The sequence below is a fragment of the Eulemur rufifrons genome, chromosome 2 (assembly GCF_041146395.1).
Source record: "Eulemur rufifrons isolate Redbay chromosome 2, OSU_ERuf_1, whole genome shotgun sequence".
Classification (NCBI taxonomy): domain Eukaryota; kingdom Metazoa; phylum Chordata; class Mammalia; order Primates; family Lemuridae; genus Eulemur; species Eulemur rufifrons.
The window spans coordinates 90,378,098-90,404,724 of NC_090984.1; the positions used below are offsets into that span (position 1 = coordinate 90,378,098).

The 26,627-nt window shown below is 41.6% G+C and overlaps 1 protein-coding gene across 1 annotated transcript in view; it reads left to right on the forward strand.

Moving 5' to 3' along the window:
* PRKCH (protein kinase C eta) overlaps positions 1-26,627 on the forward strand; it is a 219,142-nt gene that overhangs the window by 102,397 nt on the left and 90,118 nt on the right. The window contains exons 3-9 of the mRNA XM_069465036.1: positions 5,085-5,235; positions 7,895-7,929; positions 11,063-11,151; positions 12,674-12,803; positions 15,388-15,515; positions 18,961-19,104; positions 19,255-19,428. Coding sequence (XP_069321137.1) covers positions 5,085-5,235; positions 7,895-7,929; positions 11,063-11,151; positions 12,674-12,803; positions 15,388-15,515; positions 18,961-19,104; positions 19,255-19,428 — 851 coding nt within the window. The remainder of the gene's footprint in view (positions 1-5,084; positions 5,236-7,894; positions 7,930-11,062; positions 11,152-12,673; positions 12,804-15,387; positions 15,516-18,960; positions 19,105-19,254; positions 19,429-26,627) is intronic.

The following is a 26,627-nucleotide window of genomic DNA, read 5'->3' on the forward strand; positions in this document are numbered from 1 at the left end:
TCTGAGACAGGGATCATCTATGTTTACATTTTTATGCCTCATTCTTTATGCAAATAGTTTGCTGAGCCGAAAGTTGCTTATTCAGTGTTTGATAACATTGAGCAAAATTCTCTTGCTACCTTATCTCATTACCTTCCAGGGATATATTTTGGAGATATAAACAGCATAATATTTTCTGATTCTTTCTTGACTAGTAACTTTTGGTTAACTCTAAGGTTTTCCTGTTTTTCTCACAGTTTTTCCCTCCCATGTGCACAAATGATAAAGTAAATATCTCAGGAAGAAGCAAAAAGACGTTTGATAGTATTGGTGGTTCAACAATGGTAAACAAAGTCTGGCATCCTCCCTTCTGGCATTGGCCGCTTGACCTCACTTAACCTTCCTGTTAGTTTCTTTTTCCTCATCAGAAAATGTATTACTTTCCAGGGATACCAGGAGACCCACTGTTAGTAAAGGACACAGTGCAGTGTGGTGTCATCCGTAGAGCCCTGGGATAAAATCGAGTGGAAGGTTCTAGTGTGAGTTCTGGCACAAGCTAGCTAGATGAATTTTGGGTGTGTTAGTTTCTCTAGGTATTGACTTCCTAGGTATTCATTCCTCTTCTAGACAATTAGACAATTGAAAATCCTTCCTATTCCTAAAAATGCTATGGTAGTGTGAAGTAAGGGCTTTAACAACAATTATTAATATAATAGGTAACAGTTACTACCTGCCAGGTACTTTTCTAATTATGTCATCTTTATTGACTCATCTTAATTCATCGAGTCATCAAAATGGCCCGGTGAGGAACATACTCTTTAGGTTCTATGGATGAGGAAACTGAGGAATAGGATGTTAAACAGCTCACCCAAGGTCACCCAGCTTATAAAGGGGACAAGCAGCATTCACACCCTCAGCAGCCACACTCTCCTGCCCGTCGTTGTGTAGCAAAGTGGTTCAACCTCCTCAGCACAGCCCCTTAAAGACAATCACAGGTCTTAGTAAATCACAGTACCTTTATTATTAGGCAAATTCAACTTAAGAGTTAAGTCATATTTTATATTGAATCAAAGTTATTTCCTTTAAGAATTTTATATCAATAATTCTGGAAACTAAAAAGTACCATACCATAAATTTTTTTCTATCTTATTTAATTTGCTTACAATCATTTGAAAATTAGGAGGTAGGATCCATGCTTTTGCTCCACATTGGAATGTTTCAGAAGCACTTTCAAATACATATTTCTGCTGTTGCAGTATAAAACTTTAAAATTCAGGCAGATAGAGCAAAAAACTAAAGAGGATGAAGTATTTACTATCTTTGAGATAAAGTTAAGACAATTTTACAGAAGCTTCTGAGATATACTCCTCCTCTGCAAAAGCCTCATGTGACCAACACAGGTTTCAGGCCAGCGTGACTTTCTGCAAATGAAAACTTCCCCTGGGGTTGTTTGGTGACTCCTACTCACTTGCGCATTCTAAAGTTCTCAAAATGAGCATGTGGGATGGCAATCAGGTTTGAGGAGATAGAATTTTAGTTCAGAATAGTTCATCTTCATCATATTTGACATAATTACTCTGCACCCTGTCCATGGGATGGCTTTTCAAAGCCAACTCTTGGTGAGACAGATGCGAGCTTCAGGCCTGCCCCCAGCTCTGGAGAATGGAATGTGGATTTTCGTGCCGGGGGCACAGAGCCAGCTTCCTATTTAGTTAGAGGCATTGGGCACCTCCGCAGCCAGACAGAAGTTGTGATGCAAGTTTGGCTGCAAAGCAAGTTAGAGTTGCCTGACATGTCTGACAAAAGTACGATCTGAGAGATTTCTCAAAGCCCTGGTTGGTTTAAGGCACAACAGGATTCAAGAATTTTTTTTTTGTGTGTGTGTGTGTCCTTTTGAATCAGTCTTAAGTAAACAGGAGGCGGGTGCAAACAATGAGGAAGCTCCTTCTGCGGATTGTGAAGTGGGGTTCTGTAGGCAGGTGAGCAGTGCAGTTGGAGAGCTCTTTCTTCCTTTTCATGGCATCAGTCCAGAGAATGGTGATGGTGAAAGCCATTGCAAGCCATGGGGGCCCCAGTTTTCTTATGTGATCCCATGTCTTGTACATTCCCAGGTTTATGTGTGTGCATGAGTGTCTGTGTTTGCTTTTTTTTTTTTTTTTTTAAAGAAAGAGACACACATGTAGAAGAATACAGAAAAGGGAAAATTGAAGTTTGTCCATGACCATGTATGAGATGCATGGGAGGCACGTGGGCCAGAAGTGGAAGAGACACAGCCCCCCAGGTCGTGACTGAGGTGCCCTCCCAGGCTGCTGTGGGACCAGAAGGGACAAGCATTTCACCTGATGTCAGGATTTGGGGGAGGCCACTGAGGTTCTGAGGCAGATAGACTAAGTCTAAATTACTAGTTGAAGGAAAAGAGGGAAGGGTGTTGCAGAAATGGCCAAAGGCAAGAACAAAGTTGGCACGATACGCCTGACATGGTGGACAACTACGAGCAGCTTTTGCTTAAATCCTCTGGTTATGAGGAATCAACTGGAAAATTCACAGGTCCTGCTACTGGTGTGGCAATAGCTATTGAGGAAAAAAAAACAGGATTCAATTCATGAAATATTAAAAATGCAAGTGAGCTGGCCTTTTAACCAATCTTTATAGTATTAAGAGATTAAATAAGTAAGTTCTTGGTAATTAAATCCTTAGGGAGAATTTAATTTGCATCTAGGTATGATAAGTGTTAAGTAATTCAATATGAGTTTTGCTTTGGCCAGTATTAAGCTGGGTCTCAGGCTGGTGATAACTTAGGCTAAGTATAGGGTGATTCCATGAGCCTAATTTTATCATCTCCTAACAAAGGAACATTAAAATCTGTTCACTTTGTGGTTACCAAATGACCTCTGAAAGTATGGTGGAAGAGAATGGTGTAGTATAGTAACTTCTGTTCTTATGCAATCCTTATCCAAAATTTTAAGAACTTGTCAGAAATATTGACTATCGATACTAGCCTCATAGGGCTGAGGACAGGGGTGTATTTTATCTTCTTGAGACAGATGGGACACCTGAGAGTGAAAGTAATTAGGCTGCTTGCCAAAGATTACGCACACTCCAAAACAAAAACTGCAGCAGGTACAATTTTAACCAGTGCTAGAGCCTCTGAAGACATTGGTGCCTTAGCCAAATTCATTTTGGCTATTTCTGCGTTTCGTTCTTTGGGATTTCTTATGTAGACTCTAATTTTTACTGTTAAAAAGAATGTAGCGGTTGGTATCTCTATAGCCTACATTCTTGCTTACTGGTATTTTTTCAGAAAAAAAATTTCTAGAAGTTGAATTGCTGCTGAAAAGGGCATACACATTTAAAACTTTGACAGGTATTGTCATTTGGTCTCCAAAAAAGTATTCTTGAAATAGCTACATTTTTCTTTTGAATGCTGCAGTGTGCTTAGCTTTGTGCTAAGTACTTGGAATGTGTTGCCTGATCCAGTCCTTGGAAAAACCCTAGGAGAGAGGCACCACCTGGTTTCTAGATGGAAACCCCTAGGCTTTGCAAGAAAAACAGCCGGGGTGGCAGGCCAGGACTGGAGCTCTGTTTATATCAACAGGATGGGGATGCCTGTTTCACCCCATCGAAATGGGCACTTTAGAAATCCTCTTAAATATTTGCCAATTTAAGAGGTAAAATGTGATGTAGCTTCTGGTTCTTATGTGTTCATCTTGGATAGAATTGGACGTCTTGGCACGTTTATTGGCTGTTTGCACCTACAGTTTTACAAATTGCCTATTCACATCCTCTGCCCCATTTTTACTGGATTGTTCATCCTTGTTTCCTTATTGATTTCTACATAGTCGCCCTTTGTCACGTGTTGCAAATCCTTTTTTCCTCCAGTTTGTTTGTTTAAACTTTCTGCTTCATGACTTTTGCCAACTATAAGTTTCTTAAGTTGCAAATCTGTGAGCATTTTAGAGCTTGAGAGTGTTATTACCTCATCCTATCCTAGGAGTATAATATTTTTCTGTGTTTTCTTATTTTTCTATAATTTCCTCCTTAACATGTATCTGAGATGATCTTATAAATCTGTTTCTTGCAAGTTTTGAAATTTATTAGCAAATTATTCTTGCATGATTTCTTAAATTTCCTTGGTATCAGTGATTAATTTAAAGCATTATTGAGGAAGTAAGCTTTATTTTTATTAACCACAAGTCTCTACATACATTGGAGAAATTCTAGTATAATTATTTGGAAGACATAATGGTGCAACTTTCAGGGTTTTCAGATTAGGAGACACTGTTTTAAAAATGTGAGGTTAGAAAAGGAACTTTGCACCTATTTCGGGTTAATTTCTACCTATTCCAGGTTAACAGAAGTGGTTCTGTACTGATTGGTTTTGGGCAGGGCTCTCACAGTCTGTGCTGTAGGCAGTTCCCTCATCTAGTTTTTGGGACACCGGAATTAAAGGAGAATAATGAGAAATGCTGTCCAGCGGTTATAGCCCATAGATGGACCTGAGGTCCTAGACAGGGAGGTCACACTGATGTCACATCCTAGAGCATCAGAACCCTGGGACACCCATGGTCTGTACTGCAGAGATTGGCCTATGATAGCCAATTGCTACCATGGCAGTGAGCATCTCAGGGGTTTACATAGGTCTAACCTTAAAAAGTAAGAGTCCTAGGCTGGGCGTGTTGACTCACACCTGTAATTCCAGCACTTTGGGAGGCTGAGATGGGAGGATCGCTTGAGGCCAGGAGTTCAAGACCAGCCTGAGCAACATAGTGAGACTCATAGTCCCAGCTACAAGGGAGGCTGATGCAGGAGCATCACTTGAGCCCAGGAATTTGAGGTTGCAGGGAGCTATGGTAATGACGTCACTGCACTCCAGCCCAGGTGACACAGCAAGACTCTGTCTCGAAAAACAAAAACACAAACCCACAAAGTAAGAGTCCTAATAAGGTCATTAGGAAGGAAAGCATGATGATTTGGGGGAGGTGATTTGTATCTTGAAGAAAGAAAAAATAATTTGGGGAGTATTTGAACTACCAAACTTTCTAATACATTAGGTGCAGCTAGATTCATTACATATTATTGTTTTTTTTCTTCCTTTTCATATACAGCTACTCTTCAGAGAGACCGAATCTTCAAACATTTTACCAGGAAGCGCCAAAGGGCTATGCGAAGGCGAGTCCACCAGATCAATGGACACAAGTTCATGGCCACGTACCTGAGGCAGCCCACCTACTGCTCTCACTGCAGAGAGTTCATCTGGTAAGAGGGTCCCTGCCTTCTCTCCTCCTAGAGCTTCTCTCTAATTGGGGCCTCCTCTGGTTATGTGTGACCTCAGGAGAAAGCATGATTATTAAGAATTATTTTAGGATCTATCTTTTTCCCTCTTATTCTAATATGTTGACCCATTAATTTTAATCCATGTTGCCAAAAAAGAAAATCTAAATAATTTACAGATCCAAGTTTTAGATACTATTTTTTTTCTAATCATTTTGGTAATGGTGCTAATGAATCATGACTGATCAAAAAGCATAACATAAATCAGAGAAAGAAGCTCATCTGTCAATAAATAATAAATTGGGTAATCAGCCCCTGAGGATGAAAGAAAAATCAACAGTATTGTTTTACGAAGGCATGAATCACATAACTTATGGAAATTAGTTGTTACAAGGAACTAAGCACATAGTAGTCTTCAGCCTGATGGATGCAGGAAGGTAACAGCCTTCAGTGATCATATACTATAATTCCTGGCAATTAGGAACTAAGATAATTAAAAGTTGAGAAATTCTAGAGATTTGGGACAATATCTTACTAGACATACAACTAAAGCTTACGTCTCAGTGGCAAATCTAAAATGTAAAATAAATTTAAGCAACAGTTATCTTGAATTCAAGGCAACATTAAGCATAATTGTTTGGAAAGAGAAGAAAGAAATATCCCTTCACACACACATGTTCATACACCCATCTTGGAGAAAAATATTTAGTAGCATGAAAAGAGATCTATGTTTTTGTAGCAGACTTTACCCATTTTGTTTAATGAAGGCAGAGCCCTTGATTCAAAGTAATTTCTGAGTATTGATCAATTACTTTATATTTTGTTTTCTGTGTTTGCTTTGGGTTTTATGCCTTCTTTTATTTTTTTTGCTTTTTTTGAGACAGAATTTCACTCTGTTGCCTGGGGTAGAGTACAGTGGCATCATCATAGCTCACAGCAACCTCAAACTCCTGGGCTCAAGCGATCCTCCTGCCTCAGCCTCCCGAGTAGCTGGGACTATGGGTGCACATCGCTGCACCAGCTAATTTTCCTATTTTTAGAAGAGACGAGGTCTTTCTTTTGCTCAGGCTGATCTCCAGCTCCTGAGCTCAAGAGATCCTCCCACCTTGGCCTCCCAAAGTGCTAGGATTATGGTAGTGAGTTACCGTGCCCGGCTGATTTTGTGCTTTTTAGCAGTCAGGACCTAGGGTTAGTGTTTCTGGCATTTTCTATTATGAAGAGAGACTTGAGGCCCTAAACTGACTGTTGATATATGTGATAATATTTATAGTCTGTAGGAAAAAATTCCTGTTACTTTCTTTTTGAAAACATGAGCAGCTCTGGCATCTTTGAGCCCACGTTCCCTCTGTGCAGCAGTCTGCACTCTCCAGTTAGCCACAGTCCCACCTCGGCTGGTTTGCGTGACTTGGGGTGCTCATACCTGCCTGCTGCACTTTATTTCGTGTCACACCATTCTGCTTCCTTCCTCTATGGGACCTGCCTGGCCCCTGTAGGCATGTGTAGTGACAACCTCTGACCTCAACTAACACCCATAATGAAACTCATTTGATAATTTCACTGAGTTTTTCCCAGCAAGGAAACATAGCCCCATCCCGCCAGCCTTGAATCCTGATACTCACACTCCCTCTCACTTAAAATATTGATGTATGGATCATGTATATAGTTAAGAGTATGGACTCAGGCATTCAGTCTCATCACCAGCTGGGTGTATGACTTAGTGGTGTTATATAATCTGTCAGTGCCTCCTCATTTGCCAAATAGAGACAACAATTTTATTTTACGTATATAATAAACCTTTATATGCATTTAAAGTGCCAAGCATCATTCTAAACATTTTACAGTATCAGCTATTCTTTATCTTCATGATCACTTTGTGAAGTGTAGATACTGTTACTGTTATTCCCTTTTATAGATAAGGAAACTATAGCTCAAAGCCTCAGGCCCTCTGGCTTCAGAGTCGGTGCTCTTAACCATGGTACTGTGTGTGCTGCCTGCCAGGGCTTTTTGCAAGGATTAAATGAGATAGTTTGGATCAGCCACTTGGCCCAGCGCCTGACACATCCTATGGGCGTAGTTAATGTGGTCTTTGTTAAAGAGAATGAGAATGATATTACTATAGCCCTTAGAAGACACGCGGGAGAGACAGAGGTGGCAGCTGAGGGCCCGAGGAGCATCTTGTGGCCGCACCTCTGCCCCGCTGTGGACTCTGGGGGTGATGTGGGCATAGGGACAAGGGCAGGTCCTGTGTAGACTCATCCATGTGCTTCTGTACCTGTGTCTGTATCTGTTTAACGTTTGTACATCTGTGTGTGTGTGAGAGACAGAATAAGGTGGTAGAGTAACTTCAGGCAGAAGCTTATTTCCACTAAGGACTTAGGCCATTGCCCTAGCAGTAGGTGGGATGGGAGTCATCACAGCCCACCCGCTTCCATCACCTGGAGCAGTCTGATCCATCCGATGGTTTTCTTTGTGTCTCATGGTGACAAACAAGGGCTCGAAAGGCATATCATCTCCGCTTCTACCCTGAAATTGTGTCTTTCATAAAGGAGTAGAGGATGAAGTTTGTTTTCCTTAAGGGACTGTAGGAGGGTTATTGCTGAAATACTTGACTGATGGTCGTTTTATTCTCTATTGTCTTCAACAGGGGAGTATTTGGGAAACAAGGTTATCAATGCCAAGGTAAGAAAACACTGTGAAAACTGTGTTTAATCTTGTTCCTATGTTTAAAAAAAATGATCAGACCAAGAGAAAACAAGACACATTCCATTAATAGTATGATAAATAACTCTATAGGTCAGAGGAGATCCTCACATAGTTACAATTCTTTAGTTTTGGTTCGATCTTGGCTATATCTTAGACAGTGTAAAGGGGATGTTTTTATTTCTAAAGCCAGGATACCTAATAAAAGTTTTCATTGTTTGAAGTTTTGTCTCTGCAATAGCATGAAGGTACTGAAAGGTAATGCCATTTTGTGAACGTACCCTTAAATGTTGAAGATAAATTTTCTTTGTTTACAATCCCATTGTTAGCAGGTGTGAAAAGTAGCACAATGCTGTTTTCTGTACCTGCTTAGGGAATAGAAGCTATTATCCAAGTATTTTTTAAAATTTTCTTATTTCAAAAAAAGTGAGAAATGTTCAAAGTTAAGCTGTTAATGATCTTGTAAGTTATTACATATTAAATTTATCATAATTTTCATAATTCTAAGATGAGACGCCTTTACTTGTGTTATGGCAGGGTGGGGATGAAGTACAATGGAAGGAGTGAAAGGAGACCCCTTACGCAGGTGGTTCAGGCAGACCGGGTGGGGCTTGCCTTTATTGGGCCCCCTACTCTCTGGCTTGAGCATGTCACATAGTCTATACAGACAGTACCTGTCTTCTTGGTTTTCCCTCTGTAGTCGATGGACACAATGGGACTACATGTCCTAGTGTGGTAGCCTGCACACAAATAAGGAATCTCACCTTCTCTTTGGAGGAGGAAGAACTGAATGAGACATACTCTTAGATCTAATTTTGACTTTAATGTGTATGAACAATTCCACTGAGTTCTCAAAGTTAGAAAAATAAATATATAATCAAGAGGATAGCAGTAATTGACCTGTATGCTATTAATCTCAGCCCCAAATGAGGAGATGGTTCACAAGCCAGGATCAATGTCACTTTTTGGCCTGGGCCTCTCCAGCACGGCGCTGTGCCCTGCAGTGCACTCCGCCCCGTCGTACGCACACCAGGAAACGTTGAGAAACTCAGCGTTGGAATGGCAAGATTACAGTTTTGAGTTTAAAATATGCGATTTAGATATATCTCTGTTATTTTATTTCTTTTGCTCTTTGGCCTGTACTGCCAGGGTATTTGATGGCCTGATTTCAATTGGTTGCCTGTTTTTCAAAGAGCAGACTATTAGGAGATAGGAAAACACCTCGCTGTTGACATCTTCCTAAGGGATATAAACCAAATGCCTGGTTGGGGAGAGGTACACCTTGCTAACACTGATCAAAAGCAAACTAGAGTAGATATTTCAGACAAAGCAGACTTCAGAGTAAGGAAAGTATCAGGGATAAAGAGGGGCAATAATCAAGGCACCAGTTTTCCAAGAAGACATAATGATCCTTAGCATGTATGTACCTAACAGCAAGCATCAGAATATGTGAGATAAACTGATGGAACTACAAGGAGAAACAGACAAACCCACTCTTTTAGTTGGAGACTTCAGTGTCTCGGTAACGGATAGATCCAGCAGGCAGAAAATCAGCAGGGACATGGTTGACTTAAGCAGCATTATCACAACTAGTTCAAATTGACGTTTATAGATGATTCCATCCCACAATAGTAGATTACATTTCTTTTCAAGCTCACAAGAAACGTTTACCAACATAGACCACATTCTAGACCATAAAACACATCTTAACAAATTTAAAAGAATAGAAATCATAAAAACTTTCTTCTTAGACCACAGAGACATTAAACTAGAAATTAATAACAGAAAGATAGTGGGAAAACCTCCAAATATTTGGAGATTAAAAAACACAGTCTAAGTAACACCTGGGTCAAAGAGGAAGACTCATGAGAATATGCAAAACATTTTGAACCAAATGGGAATGAAAATATAATTTATAAAAATATGTAGGATGCAGCAAAAGCAGTGCTCAGATGGAAATTTATAGCATTAAATTTATATATAAGGAAAGAAGAAAAATCCAAAATTAATGGATAAGCCTCTAGCCAGGCTGAGAAAAAACTCAGTGCCTCAAAACATAAGGTCTTTCTGTGTGAAGGATGGTTTTGAAATCCTCTCATACAAAAAGAGTTCTCTGGGCACTTTCCTTTTGATTCTCCTGAGAATTCAACCTGATGAAAGCTAGATGTGGTTTTCAGATATAGTGCTGTTTGCTGACATGTCACCTGTCTTTATGTACTTAATCCTGAAACCTTCCACATGTCTTGAAAGATCTTAAAATGATGTATATTTTAATACTGCTTCATTGCATACATTTATCCTTTAATGACTGACAAGTTCAACTCTTATCTGTGCTGTCAGTTGTCTAGATAAAAACGAAAAAAAAATGTTATTCAGATGAGCAAATATCTTTTGAATGCCTCTTCTGCTCAAGGCATCATGTGGGAATTCTGAGGGCACTGCAGGAAGGTTTGAAGCGGGGGCAGGGCTAAGGGTGTGGGAGATCAGAGGAGGGACAGATGGTTTCAATCTAGAAGGGGCTGGGGACGGGTATTTTCATGGAAGAGACATTTTTTTGAGTTGTGTCTTATCATAAACTTAAGATTTAGTTAGTTGATAGGCAAAGAGAGTATCCCAGGGATAGGAAAGGGAATCGATGGTGTGTAGGGAGGGTGAATACTTGTTCCAGGAAAAGCAACTAGTGCAGTTTTTATTGGAACAAGTAGATCCCAGAGAAGAAAGGTGACAACTTGGGGTAGCCTCTGGAGGACCTGAAACCTGCTTGGGAAATTTGAAATCTATTGATTGTCAGTGAGATGCCATTGAAGGTTTTTGATCAGGAGGCAGAATTGACCAAATCATACTGTAGGAAAAGTCCTCTGGTTATGGGTGCAGGATGGAATAAAGCCAGGAGGGAGGAAATAAGCTCAGGACTTTATGACGGATAGTTGGAGCCTGAGCAAAGGTCTGTGGTAGCAAAGAAAATAGGAAGGATGGGAGGGCTGGTTGCCATCGTGTGGGCCAGACATCCATGGCCAGTCACGGTGGCATGGCGCAGCCCTGTTGACTCTGCTGTAACTGGCTGGACTGCAAGCCTCTGATAAACGTATAATTGTTGGATTTAATTTCCTAGTGTGCACCTGTGTCGTCCATAAACGTTGCCATCATCTAATTGTTACAGCCTGTACTTGCCAAAACAATATTAACAAAGTGGATTCAAAGGTAAGAAGATAGCAGTTTGCTAATTAAGTGTGTGTGTGTATTTGTATAGGTGCTTTCCCTCCCTCGCCCACCTCTGCCTCCCTCCTCATTGCCCCCCCCAACTTCCCTCCCACGTTCCTTGAATCCCATGGTGCATGGTGGTATTATTACAGAATTGAAATTTCTCTCCTTTTTTGTGTTATGGCATGTGTATTTTTGCACTTGTGTAGCATGACCTCTCCTTGCGAGGACCCCATTAGCAGTCAGGTGGGGATAAGCTATGTGGATCAGTTCTACAAACTGGGGAAGAGCTTTGGTGGAATATAAAGAGCCCTGAGGTTGGCATCTGACAGCCTGGATTCGAATGTCCAATCCAGCCTCCATTATCTTTCTGCTCTCTGAGCTCAGGCAAGGCCCATATCTGTCTTTGTCTCAGTCTTAAAACAGGATCAATACTTCCCTCACAGTTTTTGTGGGGGTTAAACAAGACAGAATCGATGGGACAAGTGTGTTGTTAAGTGTAAATTGTGCTTCCTAAGTAAAGAGGCTGTTGGCCTTCTCCAGCCCCTTAAGAAATTTCAGGGAGGATGTTTATCTGCAAGTACGAGCTTGAACTTCATTCTTGCCACTCGCATTGTGTTCAGCTGCGATAGGCATACGTTTTAGATTCTGGAGGTGGAAAGCAGATGGAATATTGCTGACAATCAGCAGTGGATTTGCAGATGCATTGGAAAGTCTGACTGTGGAACTCAGTGGTTCTTTACAGTTTATATACAGCTCGCTAAAGAATAATAGAGCTATGCATAGAGGTATGACCCACAATTTTTATGAGAAAGAGTCCAGAAAAGTTGCAAGAGCAGTAAAAACTGCCCTACTCCTTGTCATATGTGGGTCTGTTTTATGGCTTGAAATCGTGACACAGACTGTAGAGCACATGCCTAGGATAATTATTTTCTGGAAACTGTGTGAGACTGAAGCAGCATCTTTGCACTCAGATTATCAGAATGCAAATAAATGCCAGGCAAAGGCTGAAAGGGCCAAATAATTAGCCACTTTATTGTCACTTTGGAATGAACTCCTTCTGTGGTTCCATGTCCTCTGAGTGCTTTCTTCCCCCTCCCCCCCCATGACATGATGTGTAGAAGAACTTGTCATGGTAGCAAGTGTATATAGCGTATAAAAGAGCCATTTAATCCTGAAGTCAAAGGTTCTAGGAAATAGACATGAGGTGAGTGGCAAAGAGAGATATATGGCCTGAATGTAAGAGATGAAATGAAAATCTTGATTTCATTTATCTCCCAAAAGGGTGAGTGATCTAATGTGCACCCCACATTTCTGTCTTGTCTTGTCTTTTCCATTAGAGAATGTGCTTCAGCCTGGTTAGTAAGACCTCGGTAATTAATCATGGCTGAGTCCAGTAAAATAATATACCCAGCTCAGGTGTCATAGTGCCACTCTGCATTTGGTGGGTTCCTATTACGGTTTTTTACAAAAGACGTTGCTATGAAATTTTAGCTCTTATCCTCTTGCTTCCTTTTCACAGGTTGCCGAACAAAGGTTCGGAATCAACATCCCCCACAAGTTCAGCATTCACAACTACAAAGTGCCAACATTCTGTGACCACTGTGGCTCCCTGCTCTGGGGGATTATGCGACAAGGACTTCAGTGTAAAAGTGAGATGCTGAGGTGCTGGGTACCCACTTCGTCATGGGAACACCGTGCCACACGCTGTTGGAATTCTGGATTCTCAGAATCTGACCTGGGATTGATAGCTTTAGATATGGTGTAAATTAGTTTCTCAGTAGTGTTATATTTTTATGTCAGGCATGTAAGGAGAACTATGTCTGGTCTCCAGATTGCTTAACCATAGAGTATTAAGTCAAATGTTAAGTTCAGTGATCCATCTAGCTAGCCAGCTACCAAGTACAGATCAGGCAGTGTGTACTTTAATGCGAATTAAAATATGCATTAAATTTAAATTGTGCATTAAAATATTTAATATAATGTAAAATATGCATTAAAATACACACTGCCTGATCTGTACTTGATAGCTGGAATAGAAGGAGGTGAGATGGCCCAACGAGAAGATTGGATTATCAGTAAGAACTGGCGGGAGCATAGGTCTGATGACCCTCACCAGAATTAAGCAGGATTGAATTGTCACAGCATGAAGAGAACGTCCCTGGGTCTCCTGAAAGAGTGCTGTGATGGAGACTGGAGGCATAGGTGGAGGGAAGGACACTGAAGCTCTGGTTGTGGGCTTGCATCTCGCTAACTGTGCCCCGTGGGACCAGACTTTGGAACTTTTGCCTTAGCAAAGTCTGAGGGGGTGAGGGCTGATCCCTGTCCTGTTAGGAGTGGTTGCTGTTGGCCTTGAGTCACCTTCCATTGAGAGGGAACACTCTGGCTGCTGTGGGGTGCGCCCGAAGCCTTAGCAGACACATCCTGAGTCTCCAGGGAGGAGGAGGATGGGGAAGGGAGAGTCGGCGTGAGTGCAACGGGACCCCTTCCGTTGACTGCCTGGACTTACCAAGCCTGCTTCTGCAACTAAAAGGGATCAGTCACTTGTCATAAGAAGGGCAAATTCTCTTCTCCCTACAGAACACCACTTACTAATTCTTTTTCCATACAACCAAATCAGCAGCCAGCTCATGTGTAGCCTTTAGGGCTTTGGTGCAGGTGCGCTCAGCCTTAGCTTGTCACTGGGTGTGGGTTTCCAGCGTGAAAGTCCCTTTCTGCTCTTGTACAGTTGTTGCTGATGTGCAGAGCTGTGCGTAGGGCTCATCTGGACTGTTCTTGTCCCTGGTGGCTGAGTAGTGATCCAGCTCTTACAACTTTTGCTCTTACTGTCATGTGGTGGTTTTGTTGTTTGTTTTTATTTTTGAGACAGGGTCTTGCTCTTTTGCCCAGGCTAGAGTGAAATGGCATCATCAGAGCTCATTGCAACCTCCAACTCCTGGGCTCAAGTGATCCTCCTGCCTCAGCCTCCAGAGTAGCTGGGACTACAGGCCTGCACCACCACGCCTGGCTAATTTTTCTATTTTTTGTAGTGACAGGGGTCTCACTCATGCTCAGGCTGGTCTCAAACTCCTGGTCTCAAGCAGTCCTCCCACCTCAGCCTCCCAAAGTGCTAGGATTACAGGCGTCAAGCATGCCTGTCCACATGTGGTGGTTTTGAATGGCCACTGGAGGCTTGTGTGTCTCAGTGCCTGTCTTCCTGAGAGAGGCAGACTCCTGTGAAACTAATGAAGCTTAAGTCTCAGGGCTTCTCTCTCTCAAGGGCGCCTTCCAGTGCTTTCTAATTGATTTGGTATTCTTTTTCTGAAAGAGGGCCTCCTAAATTACATAAGTTCATAAACACAGATCCACAAAACCTGGATCTGCGTGAGCTTCCAAAGATGGACTGACTCCATAAAGCAGGAATTTGTTGCTCACCGTTTCATTTTTACTTTGTATCAGCAGGGCCGTGTCAAGAAACTGCCCCCAAATTTATTTCTGCTGATGACACCTCAGATCCCTCACTGTCCCAAGTCAGCTCCCTCTGTGCCAGGAGCTTGGCTTGCTTTGCTCACTTCTTCCAACTGCCTTTTACTCTGACCTTCAAAAAGCTTTAAAAGTTGCCTTCTCTCCCCCCACCTCCCCTCCATGAAGCAGTTAGAACCACAGGCTGCAAATGCTGAGAACCACAGCCCCACAGGATGCCTGTCTCTGTGCTGGGAGGGCTGCCCAACCACAACAATACTCAGAAAGAAAGCTTCATGGAGAGGTTTTTCTCTTAGAAATGCCATTTCCATCCTGCTCGAACAGTGATCTATATATGGCATTTAGACTGCTACCTTTTATTCCACTGTTGAAAGATAGAAGGGAAAGAATACAGTCGCTTGACAAGATTCTTTGTTATTTAATTGCCTGTGAATTGTCACTGTGATGAACGTTTTAATCTTTATATTGGATCATACTAAGCAATGGCTGTTACATGTGATTTAGATGAATATGTTTCATCAAGTCACGGTGAAAAAAATGCATTTGAAATCTATTATTCTTTCATATGCCAAGCTTTCTGCTTCTGTGAAAAACAGAAATAGATAAAATACCAGGAGTTCTTATTAGTGTGAGTTTAATTTTATGAGAAAATGACATTGTTCAGCCTGTATCATTCCTCTTTCATAATCTTGTGGGTTATTAATGTTCTCTGTTGCAGCACATGTTGGCTTGGATCCTTTCTGAACATGGACTCTGTTTTCCTCTCCCTTCTAGTATGTAAAATGAACGTGCACATTCGATGTCAAGCAAACGTGGCCCCTAACTGCGGGGTAAATGCAGTGGAGCTAGCGAAGACCCTGGCAGGGATGGGTCTCCAGCCCGGAAATATTTCTCCAACCTCGGTGAGACTTCGCTTTCCTTTGTATGTCATAATTTAGAGGTTGTTCGGATGTGGTGAGCCCAAATGAGAGCATCATCCAAGTTCCTAATCTCAGCCAATACAATAAACAGATTGATTGCATTTTTAAGAGCATTTTCTTCCACAAATAAGATTCTATGTACAGTTATAGTACAAGAAATAAGCAGGAAGCAGGAGAAGAATATTTTGGCTTTTTTTCCTTAATCAGCTTCCTGTCAGTGTGGTCTGGTGTCAGAGGCCTGGATGATGCTCTTGGCTGGGGACCAGGCAGGACAGTTGACCAGTAACTTTGGGCCTCAGCTCTCTCGTCTCTAAAGGGGTTCAACCTGGAGATCTCTGAGCTTCTCCGTGGCCTTGGAATCTAACAGTTCTGCAGTTTTTGTTTATGGATTGTGAATTTATCTCTTCCATTCGGCAAGGACAGGAGTTCCTTCCTCTGGCCTCTCAGGAGTGGGTGGAGTTGTGGCAGTTGCCATGGATATGTTTTTGTCATGCGCCCTCCCTGAGTGACCTCTACCTGCTGTTGTCCCTTAGGGTCCTGGTCACTTCCCAGGCCCATGTCTGATTGTTGCCTCCCCAGCCAGGATCTGCAGAGAGCTGGGAGTGGCCCTGACTGTGGCTGTGGGATCTGAAAGGTACAGCTTGTTGTCGGGGTTGGAAAATTCTAGACTTAACTGTTAAATAATCTCTGGGTACTGAGGAAGGGAAGTGCAATCAGTGTGAGGTTCTTATTTAATTCAGAAAATGTCAGCACCAGCCACTTCATTTCCTTTTTACCGAAAGTTTTCCTGCGTGGTAGATTGGGGACTTTTCCTGAAATTGTGTTTCTTGATTTCAGGAAGGCACTGGAGAAATCCGTCAGGTGTGCCTTGAGGGTGGGCAGGCAGGTGCTAGTACAGTGAAGGGGATTCCTAACACATGGGACGGCTGTTCCTGAAGAGCAGAGATTACGGATTTCAGCCTGAGCCGGGGCCTCTTAAGATACAGTGGGAGCAGGATGGGCCATGTGGCACGATCTTTAAGAATGAGCAATGCCACTTGTCATTTGCACCAAGTATCTTTAGTATTATGACATTTAATAGTAGGAAAGCCAAAATTATCTGCTACTTGGCAGTATAATACCTAGAAAAAGAGAATTTTAAGTCTGCCAAAACAGAAGAATAGGTGAAAAGAAAATGAGAAACTGGCTTAGAGTTTTCTAGCCAGTTCCAGCCTGACCAGGGGAAGTATTTAAGTGGAGGAAGTGAAATTCAAGTTGGCACAACTTTTCTGTCCTTCAAAGATTTATGATGAGAGATCTAGAAGAAAAACTGTTAAAACCTTTGAATTTTTAAGATGATCCATTTTATATCTTGCTATTGCTCTTTTATTGGGTTAAGATCCTTGCAGTTTCAGGCTGCTGCATGGTTGGTTTATTGCAAACATTGCCCTAGATAAGCTTTTTTTTTTTTTTTTTTTTTTTTTTTCTGGCTAAATAGGTCAAAAGCTCCAGGATGTTAGACTTTTGATCTGTTGTCTAGTGGGAGCTTGTGCTATAAATGTCTCGATGTGGACATCTGCAAAAATCACCTTGCCTTTGGGTGACATACCCAGTGGATGGGATTGGATAGCTGATTGAGGCGGCCACACATACTTCCCATTTGCTGTGGTGAAACTGGAACTCTCACTATGCTGGTGGGAGTGTAAATTGGTCAGTCTTCATAGAGGGCAAGTTGGCTGTGTATCAGAAGTCTTCAAAATTAATACTTTGGCACAAGGAATCCCATTTGCAGGAAGTTATCTTAAGGAAACAGATGATGATAATGACAACACAGATTAAGTATATCGAATGTACCAGGAACCAATCTAAGTGCTTTTTGTGCATTTGTTCATTTACTCCTCATAGTAACTCATGTGGCAGATCCTATAAACCTCTCTGTTGTCAGAAGAGGAAACTGAGGCAGGGAGAGGCTGGGTAGGTAACTTGCTCAAAGTCACAGGCTAGGTTACAGAGCTGTTACTTGAATCCAGGCAGCTTGCTTCAGAGCCTGAACTCTTCTCTTTTCTTTTTTCTTTTGAGACAGGGTCTCGCTCTGTCACCTGGGTTAGAGTACAGTGGCATGGTCATAGCTCACTTCAACCTCAAGCTTTTGGGCTCAAGTGATCCTTCTGCCTTGGCCCCCTGAGTAGCTGGGACTACAGGCTCAAGCCATGATGCCCAGCTAATTTTTACAAATTTTTTTGTAGAGATGGAGTCTCGCTATGTTGCTCAGGCTGATCTCAAACTCCTGGCCTCAAGTGATTCTCCTGCCTTGCCTGCTAAAGTGCTAGGATTACAGCTATGAGCCACTGTGCCCAGGCCAGAGCCTGAACTCTTAATCATCCTGTTTTGAAGATTTGTGTGCAAATATGTTCACTATGGGGTTATTTATTATAGTGAAAAATAGAAGATGACTTGTATATCTAATAGCAAGGGAATAAATTGTGATATTACCATAAAATGGAATATTGAACAGCCATTAAAACTCATGTTCTTGAAAAATATTTAAAGATAAAATTTTAAATAAAAATGTGTGTTATGAAATAACAATTTGATTACATTTTTAAAAATTAACCAAGTATAAAAACATGTGTATGTGTGTTATTTAACACCTTAACTGCCATGTGAGTTGTATTTGACTTGCGCTGGTTTTGAGCCTGGGGCCTCGTGAAGCATATGTAGCTCACCTTTACCCTTGTGAACTATTTTTCAAGTTGCATATAACTCATACACAGAAAACAATAAAAAATAAATTTTTCATTAAATTAGAAAGGATCGTTTTGTTTTCGAAGTTTTTATTCTATTTTCATAATAAAACACTGTGGCCCCAGGGGAAAACTTTTTTTTTTCCTAGTGTGGCAGTTAATGTGTTATATAATATTTTAAGGACGGATGGATGATATTTTAGGTATTTTAAATATTATCCTTTATACTTTTGGTCATTGCTTCAATTTTTACATTGAATTTTTATTTCTTTTATATAATTTAAATTATTGTATAAAAAATGTTGCTTCATTCATTCCTGTCGTGGTGCTGAATGAACCGCTTTGTAAGAAGTGAACACTAGGTGGCGCTCTTGGACTCTGACTGCCCTGCGCAAAGTCACCGGCGCGGCCAGAGGAAGGCATTTGTGTTTCCGTACACTTCCATTTGCGCGCAAACTGTAACTCCATGACTTTAGATGTCTTTTTAAATGATTTTTGTCCACTAGCAGTAAGCACAGACCAGAAGTCGATACTGAGGTCGTTCTGAGTTGCAGAGCCTGGTAATCTGTCAAGCCGAATGGATCTTTCCCCTCGTGTTATATTGAGGGTTGAGACTGCCCCCAGCTAGGAAGGGTCTTCTTCGTCCTCGGAGGCTTCATGCTCACGCTATGATTTCTGACAAAATGTATTCCTGTTCTTTGCAGAAACTTGTTTCCAGATCGACCCTGAGGCGACAGGGAAAGGAGAGCTGCAAAGAAGGAAATGGGATCGGGGTGAATTCTTCCAACCGACTTGGTATTGACAACTTTGAGTTCATCCGAGTGCTGGGGAAGGGGAGTTTTGGGAAGGTGAGTCGGGGCTTTAACTGTTGGGGTTGAAGGAAGCATGTTACGTGTATGTCGCGTGTCTCACGTGCTGGTCTCTCTCTTCCCCTGTGTGCCCACGCCTTAAGCACCCAAGAGAATGCCCTCACACTCCCTCCTTTTGCTCTGCCACAGGTGATGCTTGCAAGAATAAAAGAAACGGGAGACCTCTATGCCGTGAAGATTCTAAAGAAGGACGTGATCCTGCAGGATGACGATGTGGAATGTACAATGACCGAGAAGAGGATCCTGTCTCTGGCCCGCAATCACCCCTTCCTCACTCAGTTGTTCTGCTGCTTTCAGACCCCTGTAAGTGTGACTTATACTCACCACCTCAATGCCCTCTTTCTTAAAGAGTTGAGACCCCAAGATGTTGAAGACGTCATAAAGTCAAATAGCAGAGACTTTTGGGATGGGCCTCCAAGGTAGGGCTATAAAGGTACTGGCGATTTCTCACCATCTCTGGGGAAAAATGGAAGCTAATGAATTCACGCCTTCCTTCATGCTATCCTGGGGAAGGATCACCTTGAGGGTTGTGTGTCCTAGGCTTGAAAAGGTCTTGACACGTGAGTCTTCCTTAGGTGAAGTGAAGGTGAGTGAAAGTTACAGAAATCAAAGAACAGAGGAAGTGTCATGGGCTGATTATCTTGGTAAATTTGGCCAGGACTGTGCTCCTAAATTCTGGACTGGTTCTGATCTGGACACAAGAGTTCAGAAGAGGGGTCTGAGAGGACCCAGAGAGGGCACCTTGATTTGAAACATCCCAAGACATTGTTCTTGGCCTTAATTGAAGACCCTCTGCTGGATACTACGGACTGGTCTTGGGATTTGAATCTGTCTTCCTTGTAATGGTGTGCATTTAGGAATCTGTCTGATTGCAGTTAGTGGAAAACTTGACCAACAGTGGTTTAAACCTATGTTCCCCAACCCCTGGGCCATGGCCCAGTTCTGGTCCATGGCCTGTTGAGAAAACAGGGCCACACATCACTGCCTGAACTCTACCTCCCCACCCCGCCTTGTCCCCATGTCCCCCACCCCATCTGTGGAAAAACTGTCTTCCATGAAACCAGTCCCTAAAAAGTTTGGGGACTCCCGTTTTAAACAATAAACAGAAAGGACTGGTACAAACTTTTTTCTTGTTTCACATAATGAGAAGTCTGGCGGTAACAATGCTAGGATCGATTCCTTGCTCAGTGATAATGGGCATGTCTTTCCCTTGGGGTCTCAGGGTATTTGCTGCAGTCCTAGGTGTCACACATTGACAAGACAGCATCCAAAGCAAGCACAGGCTCAGAGGCCCGAGGGCTCCATGGGCCACTCTCCTTTTGTCAGGGAGAAAAGGTCTTTCCTGGACTGGGGTCAACTGCTCTTAGCAGCAGGGGAGGCTGGAAGAACAAGTATCTAGCCAGGATAAGCTGGCGTACCATGATTGCCTTGCACCATCTTTGATTCATGTCCTGGGACAGGGCATTCTGCTGCCCATTTAGACCAAAGTTGGGCTTTGGTATCAGTGAAGAGGGAAAATGGTTTCTGAGAAGACACCAAGAAGGTCTGTCGCAGATGTGTCAGGATCTTCTTGCTGTCAGCAGGCATTCTGGGCACGACCCTGGGCTCTGCCAGCATTAGGGAAGTAGAGGGTTTCAGGGGGGCAGCGTCAGGGCATCTGACCTGGTCAGGGATGCTGGCAGTACATTTCTAGGGAAAGTAACAGCTAAGCTGGAACCAGAAGGCTGAGTTAGAATTAGTTAGGCAAAGAGAACGAAGGTGAATATGCCATATGGGGTCAACAGCACATGCGTAGGTCTGGTGGTGAGATGGAACATAAGGTGTGAAGACAGCTCAGCACGTGTGGTGTGTAGAGGGGCCTGGTGAGACAGAGGCTGAGAGGTGGACCAGGTCTGGGCTGTGAAGAGCTTTGTGGGCTGTGTTAAGGGGTTTGGGATTTTAGTCCTAAGAGCAATGGAAAGTCATGGAAGAAATTGAAGCAGAGGAGTGACATATCAGATTGCATTTTTTGACTATAAAAAACTAATTTTTTGTAATAGATAATATAAGCATCCTCCAAATATCCATATCCTTTCTCTGAAAGAAATAGTTATTACTAATTTCGTTTGTAACCTTTCAGAGAATTTTTTTACACACCATATATATGCATACATATTTATCTTAAAAAACAATGGTAAGGGTACTTTGCCCATGATTCTATATCTTATTAAAAAATTAACATAATAGCATATCTTGGGAAGTGTTTCATATTTGTGCACACTTAGATGCCTCATTTTTAATAGCTTCATAGTTTTCCATTTTAAGAACATGCCACAATAAATTTAACTTGTTCTCTATTGTTACATATTTAGTGTACCTAGTCTTTTATTTCAGTCAGTGTTGTAGTGAGTCCCCTTGTACTTTTATCTTTGTCTGCTTGCGCTGGTATTTCTATATGATACATTATTAGAAGTAGTATTGCTTGGTCAAAGACTGTGTGCATTTCACATTTTGATTGAGTCCAATTGCCCCTCACCCCTATTGTGTTTAAAGATAGCTAATATTTTATTGCCTGTATGCCAGGCATTGTTCTAAGTGCTTTGTGTTTGTTACCTCATTTAATCCTTACTATACCCCTATGAAGTAAGTCCTGTTAATCATCACCCCATTTTACAGATGAGAAAACTGAGGCACAAAGAAGGTTAGCTCCGAAGTGTCAGAGCAGGTTTTGAAGCCAGGCAGTCTGACTGCGGAGTCCAAGCAGGCTCTTAACCACTGGCCGTGCCACGTTTTCTCCATCCACACTCCCAAAGCTTCAGTGAGGAGGCGTGTTTCCTCCACGCTATTATCATGGCATGCTATCTATCATTTCAATAATCTGTAAGATTTAAAAATGCTATCTTTGAAGTTCGAATTTGCATTTCCCCGACTGTGAGAGAAGCTGAGCATTCTCGTGTTTGTGTTCAGATCTGTGTTGGGAAGCACACGTGGCAGCCTGGGGGATGGGCGGAGCAGGGAAGACTGAGGCCGGGAGACAGGAGGGTGTGTTGAAGAGGTGCACAGTGTGGACTCCCACACTGCCCGTGCATATCGGAGGGAACTGGGGAGGCAGCCAGTGACTCCTAGGGCCTCTCTCTCTGCATTCCTCCTGCCTTCCCCTCATGGTCTGGACTGTTTGTGACTACCCTTCCTCCTTATCCATCCCCAGGGGGTCCTGACAGCCGTGGAGCCCTGCCGCCTTGCCCCGATTCTCTGCTTTCCATCTGCGGGGCCTTGGTTCCCCTGGAGCTCTGGTTCTTCCTATCCTACACTGCTGCCTGCAGCAGCCTTGAAACTATTTCCTGCCCTTTCCCCTACACTTTGCCAACGTAAAGCCCTTGCCCTGCCCTCACCCCCTCATCCAGCTGTTTCCTTGGGAGAGGAGTGGGGTTACAGCTCAGGGCTTGAGAGGATACTGGTTGCCCACCTGGGTTTCAAGCTCCAGCCTCCTAAATATCAATACCACCGTGAACACCATGAGTCAAATAGCAAGCCAGGTTACTGCTCAGATTGCCTTCCTTGGCCTGAGCCAAAGATCGGATGGTTTCCTATGACATTAGGTCAGATAACCTTAACCAGCTGGTAACCTTTGAGTCAAGACTGGTATCATATTTAGTGAGGCCTATCTGGGCGTGCAGCAGCTGTCATTCCAAGTTGCTACTGATGAAGCAAATAGAGAAGTATCTTGTACCAAGTCCAGGGAAATTTCTCCTATAAAAGGAAATTCCTGTGATTCTACATAAGCAAAGGTCTCATCAGCAATTAGATTGTGTTGTGGTAGAGGACAAAAAATTAACTTTTAAATTCCTGTGATTCTACATAAGCAAAGGTCTCATCAGCAATTAGATTGTGTTGTGGTAGAGGACAAAAAATTAACTTTTAACAGATTGAGAGCCCAGTGAATATACCATATAATAACGTAATTTTCCAGAACAATATGTAAATTGTACAATACACCAAAAATTTTAGTGGCCACATGGTCTTCCCAGTGTTTGGCAGCTGAAGCCTTCATTCGTGAAAATCTTTTCCTAGTGAAAGTTTTATGTTTGGCCACAAGGTGGCAGTCGTTACTGCAAAGTTACTATTATTTCTCTACCAGAGAAATGAAACACTTGGAAACTGCCATTAGGGTTTAAATGTGTGTATTGTAGTGGATACATGCAAAGCAAATGATAAAGGGAATTTTCCCCTGCTTTAGGTCTCAACGATAAATGAAGTGGTGGGAACCAACTTAAAAAAATCAAGTGAGTTTTTCTCGTGCTGAGATAGAGGCATACAAGTTTCATTTTGCTGTAGTTTATGCCTAGTTTCAAGTTTGTAAGGTATCACACCCCACAATGTGCATAGCATTGCTCACTGTGCATTCCTCTGTCACAAATCCTCAGTGACTATCCCCATGTATCGTTGTAAAATTAACCCTGAAGAACAGAAAATGTTAGTTGCTATGGAAAATTACAGCAGATGTTACTACTTTTTAGCTACCCAGTTTGCAGGCCACGACCTCTCAAATGAGATACCAATGAGTGTGTAGGGCTGAGCTGTAACAGTCTCCCCTAAAGAATTTAGGAGTGAGCCGAGGTGAGGTGTTGGAGTCACTCCCCTGCTGTCTGTGAAGTGAGTTCGGTGTGAAGGCCCCTGAAGAAATGGGGCTTCCCTCACATCCAGCCCCATGGAATCGCTCTCTCTGAAGACCAGAGCAAGGCAGTAGCTAGCTGAGGACTCCTGAGACTGTAAGCGCTGGAGGGAGACAAGGTTCAAGTTTAGGTGGGGCTGACTCTGGCCCATCAGTCCTTATGTTGTCATGCTCCACATTTAGGTAGTTGCTTCAGCATCTTCTTAGCCACCTCTCTTTGTCCTGGGCTCCCTCCAACCTGCTGATAGGGACACAGCATTGCCCTTGGGAACAAATGCCCTGAGTTTTGTTTTAGCTTTGTTTTCCTCCATCTAGATGGTGTGAGCCAGTCCTAAAATTCCTTTGAGCCTTAAAATTCTCATCATTGAAATGAAAACAGGATCTCTGTGAGAGTCAAATAAAAGACTGCAGAATACTTTATACACTGAGCAGCACTGCTCAAAAGTGAGTAAATTCACTGTGGTGCTGAGCCCCTTCCTCCCCACACCAAAGAAACATGTCCTGGGGCTTCCAGTGGCCATCATAAACCCCCACATGGAGGGGATAGTAAATACTCAAAAAGTAGGAATTTTGGAGCTCCTTTTGTTCTTGGCAAACAGAAAACAATAAGCAAATTTCAAATATTAGTTAATTTATCAAGTTTGCTATGTAGGTTTATGAACCCTATAAATTGTTCCCCCTGATTTTTGTCATAAAAATTGCTCCCAAGTATATAGTTAAATGGCATTCTCATACATTTCTGATAGCATTGCAAATCCTAATAGTTTGTGAATAATTTGATAATCTGTATCAAAATTTATAAAAACGTTCATGCTCTTGGATCTGTTGATTTTATTTCTTATGATCTAGCCTATGAAAATAATATAAAGAATAACATATTCTGTTGAGGGACTATAAGTGGAAAAAAAAAGAATAACATAAATGCTGTGCATAAAGACGTTTAATTTTTAGTGCATTATTTATTTATTTATACTTATTTTTTTGACCAACATCTCTTTAATCTTCTCCCCCTCCCCTCCAGCCTCTGCTAGCCACCATTCTACGCTCTGCTTTTACGAGTTCAACTTTTTTAGATTCCACATATGAGTGAGATCATGCAGTATTTGTCTTTCTGTGCCTGGCTTATTTCACATAACATAATGTTCTCCAGGTTCATCCATGTTGCAAATGACAGGATTTCCTTTTTGTTTTTAAGGCTGAATAGTATTCTATTATGTATATGTTCCACATTTTCTTTGTCCATTCATCCATTGATGAGTACTTAGGTTGATTCTATATCTTGGCTATTGTGAACAATGATGCAATGATCATGAGAGTACAGATACCTCTTCAACGTACTGATTTCATTTCTGTTGGAGTTGCTCAATCATATGGTAGTTATATTTTTAATTTTTTGAGGAACATCCATACTGTTCCAAAATGGCTGTACTAGTTTACATTCCCATTAACAGTGTGCAAGAGTTCTCTTTTACTACAACCTCATCAACACTTGTTATCTTTCATCTTTGTGATAATAGTCATTCTGACAGGTGTAAGGTGAAATTTCATTGTGGTTTTAATTTGCATTTCTCTGATGATTAGTGGTGTTGAGTGTTTTTTTCCTATATCTGTTGGCCGTTTGTATGTCTTTTTTTGAGAAATGTATGTTCAGGTCCTTTGACCATTTTTAAGTTGGGTTATTTGTTTTCTTACTACTGAGTAGTTTGAGTTTCTTATATATTTTGGATATTAAAACCTTATCCAGATGTATGGTTTGCAAATATTTTTTCCCATTCCATAGGTTTTTCTCTTCACTGTTTTGATAGTTTCCTTTGTTGTGCAGAAGCTTTTTAGTTTGATATAATTTCATTTATCTATTTTTGCTTTTGTTGCCTGTTCTTTGGAGGTCATATCAAAAAAAGATAGTTAGATAGCACAACAGAGACTATATTCAATAATTACAGTATTAAAAAAAAATCATTGCTGAAATGTCATAGAGCTTTTCTCCTAAGTTTTTTTCTAGTAGTTTTACAGTTTCAGGTATTACCTTTATGTCTTTAATCCATTTTGAGGTGATTTTTTTATCTGGTGTGAGATGAGGGTCTAATTTCATTCTTCGACATGTGGATACCTACTTTTCTCAACACCATTTACTGAAGAGATTGTCCTTTCTCCATTATGTGCTCTTGGCATCTTTGTCAAAAATCAATTGATTATAAATGTGTATATTTATTTCTGAGCTCTATGTTCTATTCCATTGGTCTATGTGTCTGTTTTTGTGCCAGAACTATACTGTTTTAATTACTATCACTTTGTAGTACATTTTGAAATCAGGTATAGTGATGCCACCAGTTTTGTTATTTTTGGTCAAGATTGCTTTGGCTTTTGCACTATTTAGAATAGGAATATATTAGAAACAACTTCAGCATTCAGCAATAGGAGTATATTTAAATAATATACTATTTGATGAGGATTTTCAGCCAGTAAAGGGTTATTAAAGAGTTTTCGGCCAGTAAGGAGTATATTAAAGAGTTAAAGTATGTCAGACACAGTTGTGAACACCTAATATGTATTTTTTATTGCATACAATTCTTATAACAGCCTTATAAGATAGGTACAATTATTATCTTCATTTTGTCAAGTGGTGAAGTAAAACTCTGAGAAATTAAGTCATTTGCCCAAAATCTAACACAGAAAATGATTAAACTAGAAGTTAGAGCCTAGGAAATAATACAGAATTTTTGATGATAGCAGTATGTATCCATATCAGGTTCTGCCCAATACAGTGAATTGGCAAACCTGCCTCCTACCCGCCCCCCCCCCCAAAAAAAGACTGGCAGGAAATTATGCCAACATACTCTCAGGAACTAAG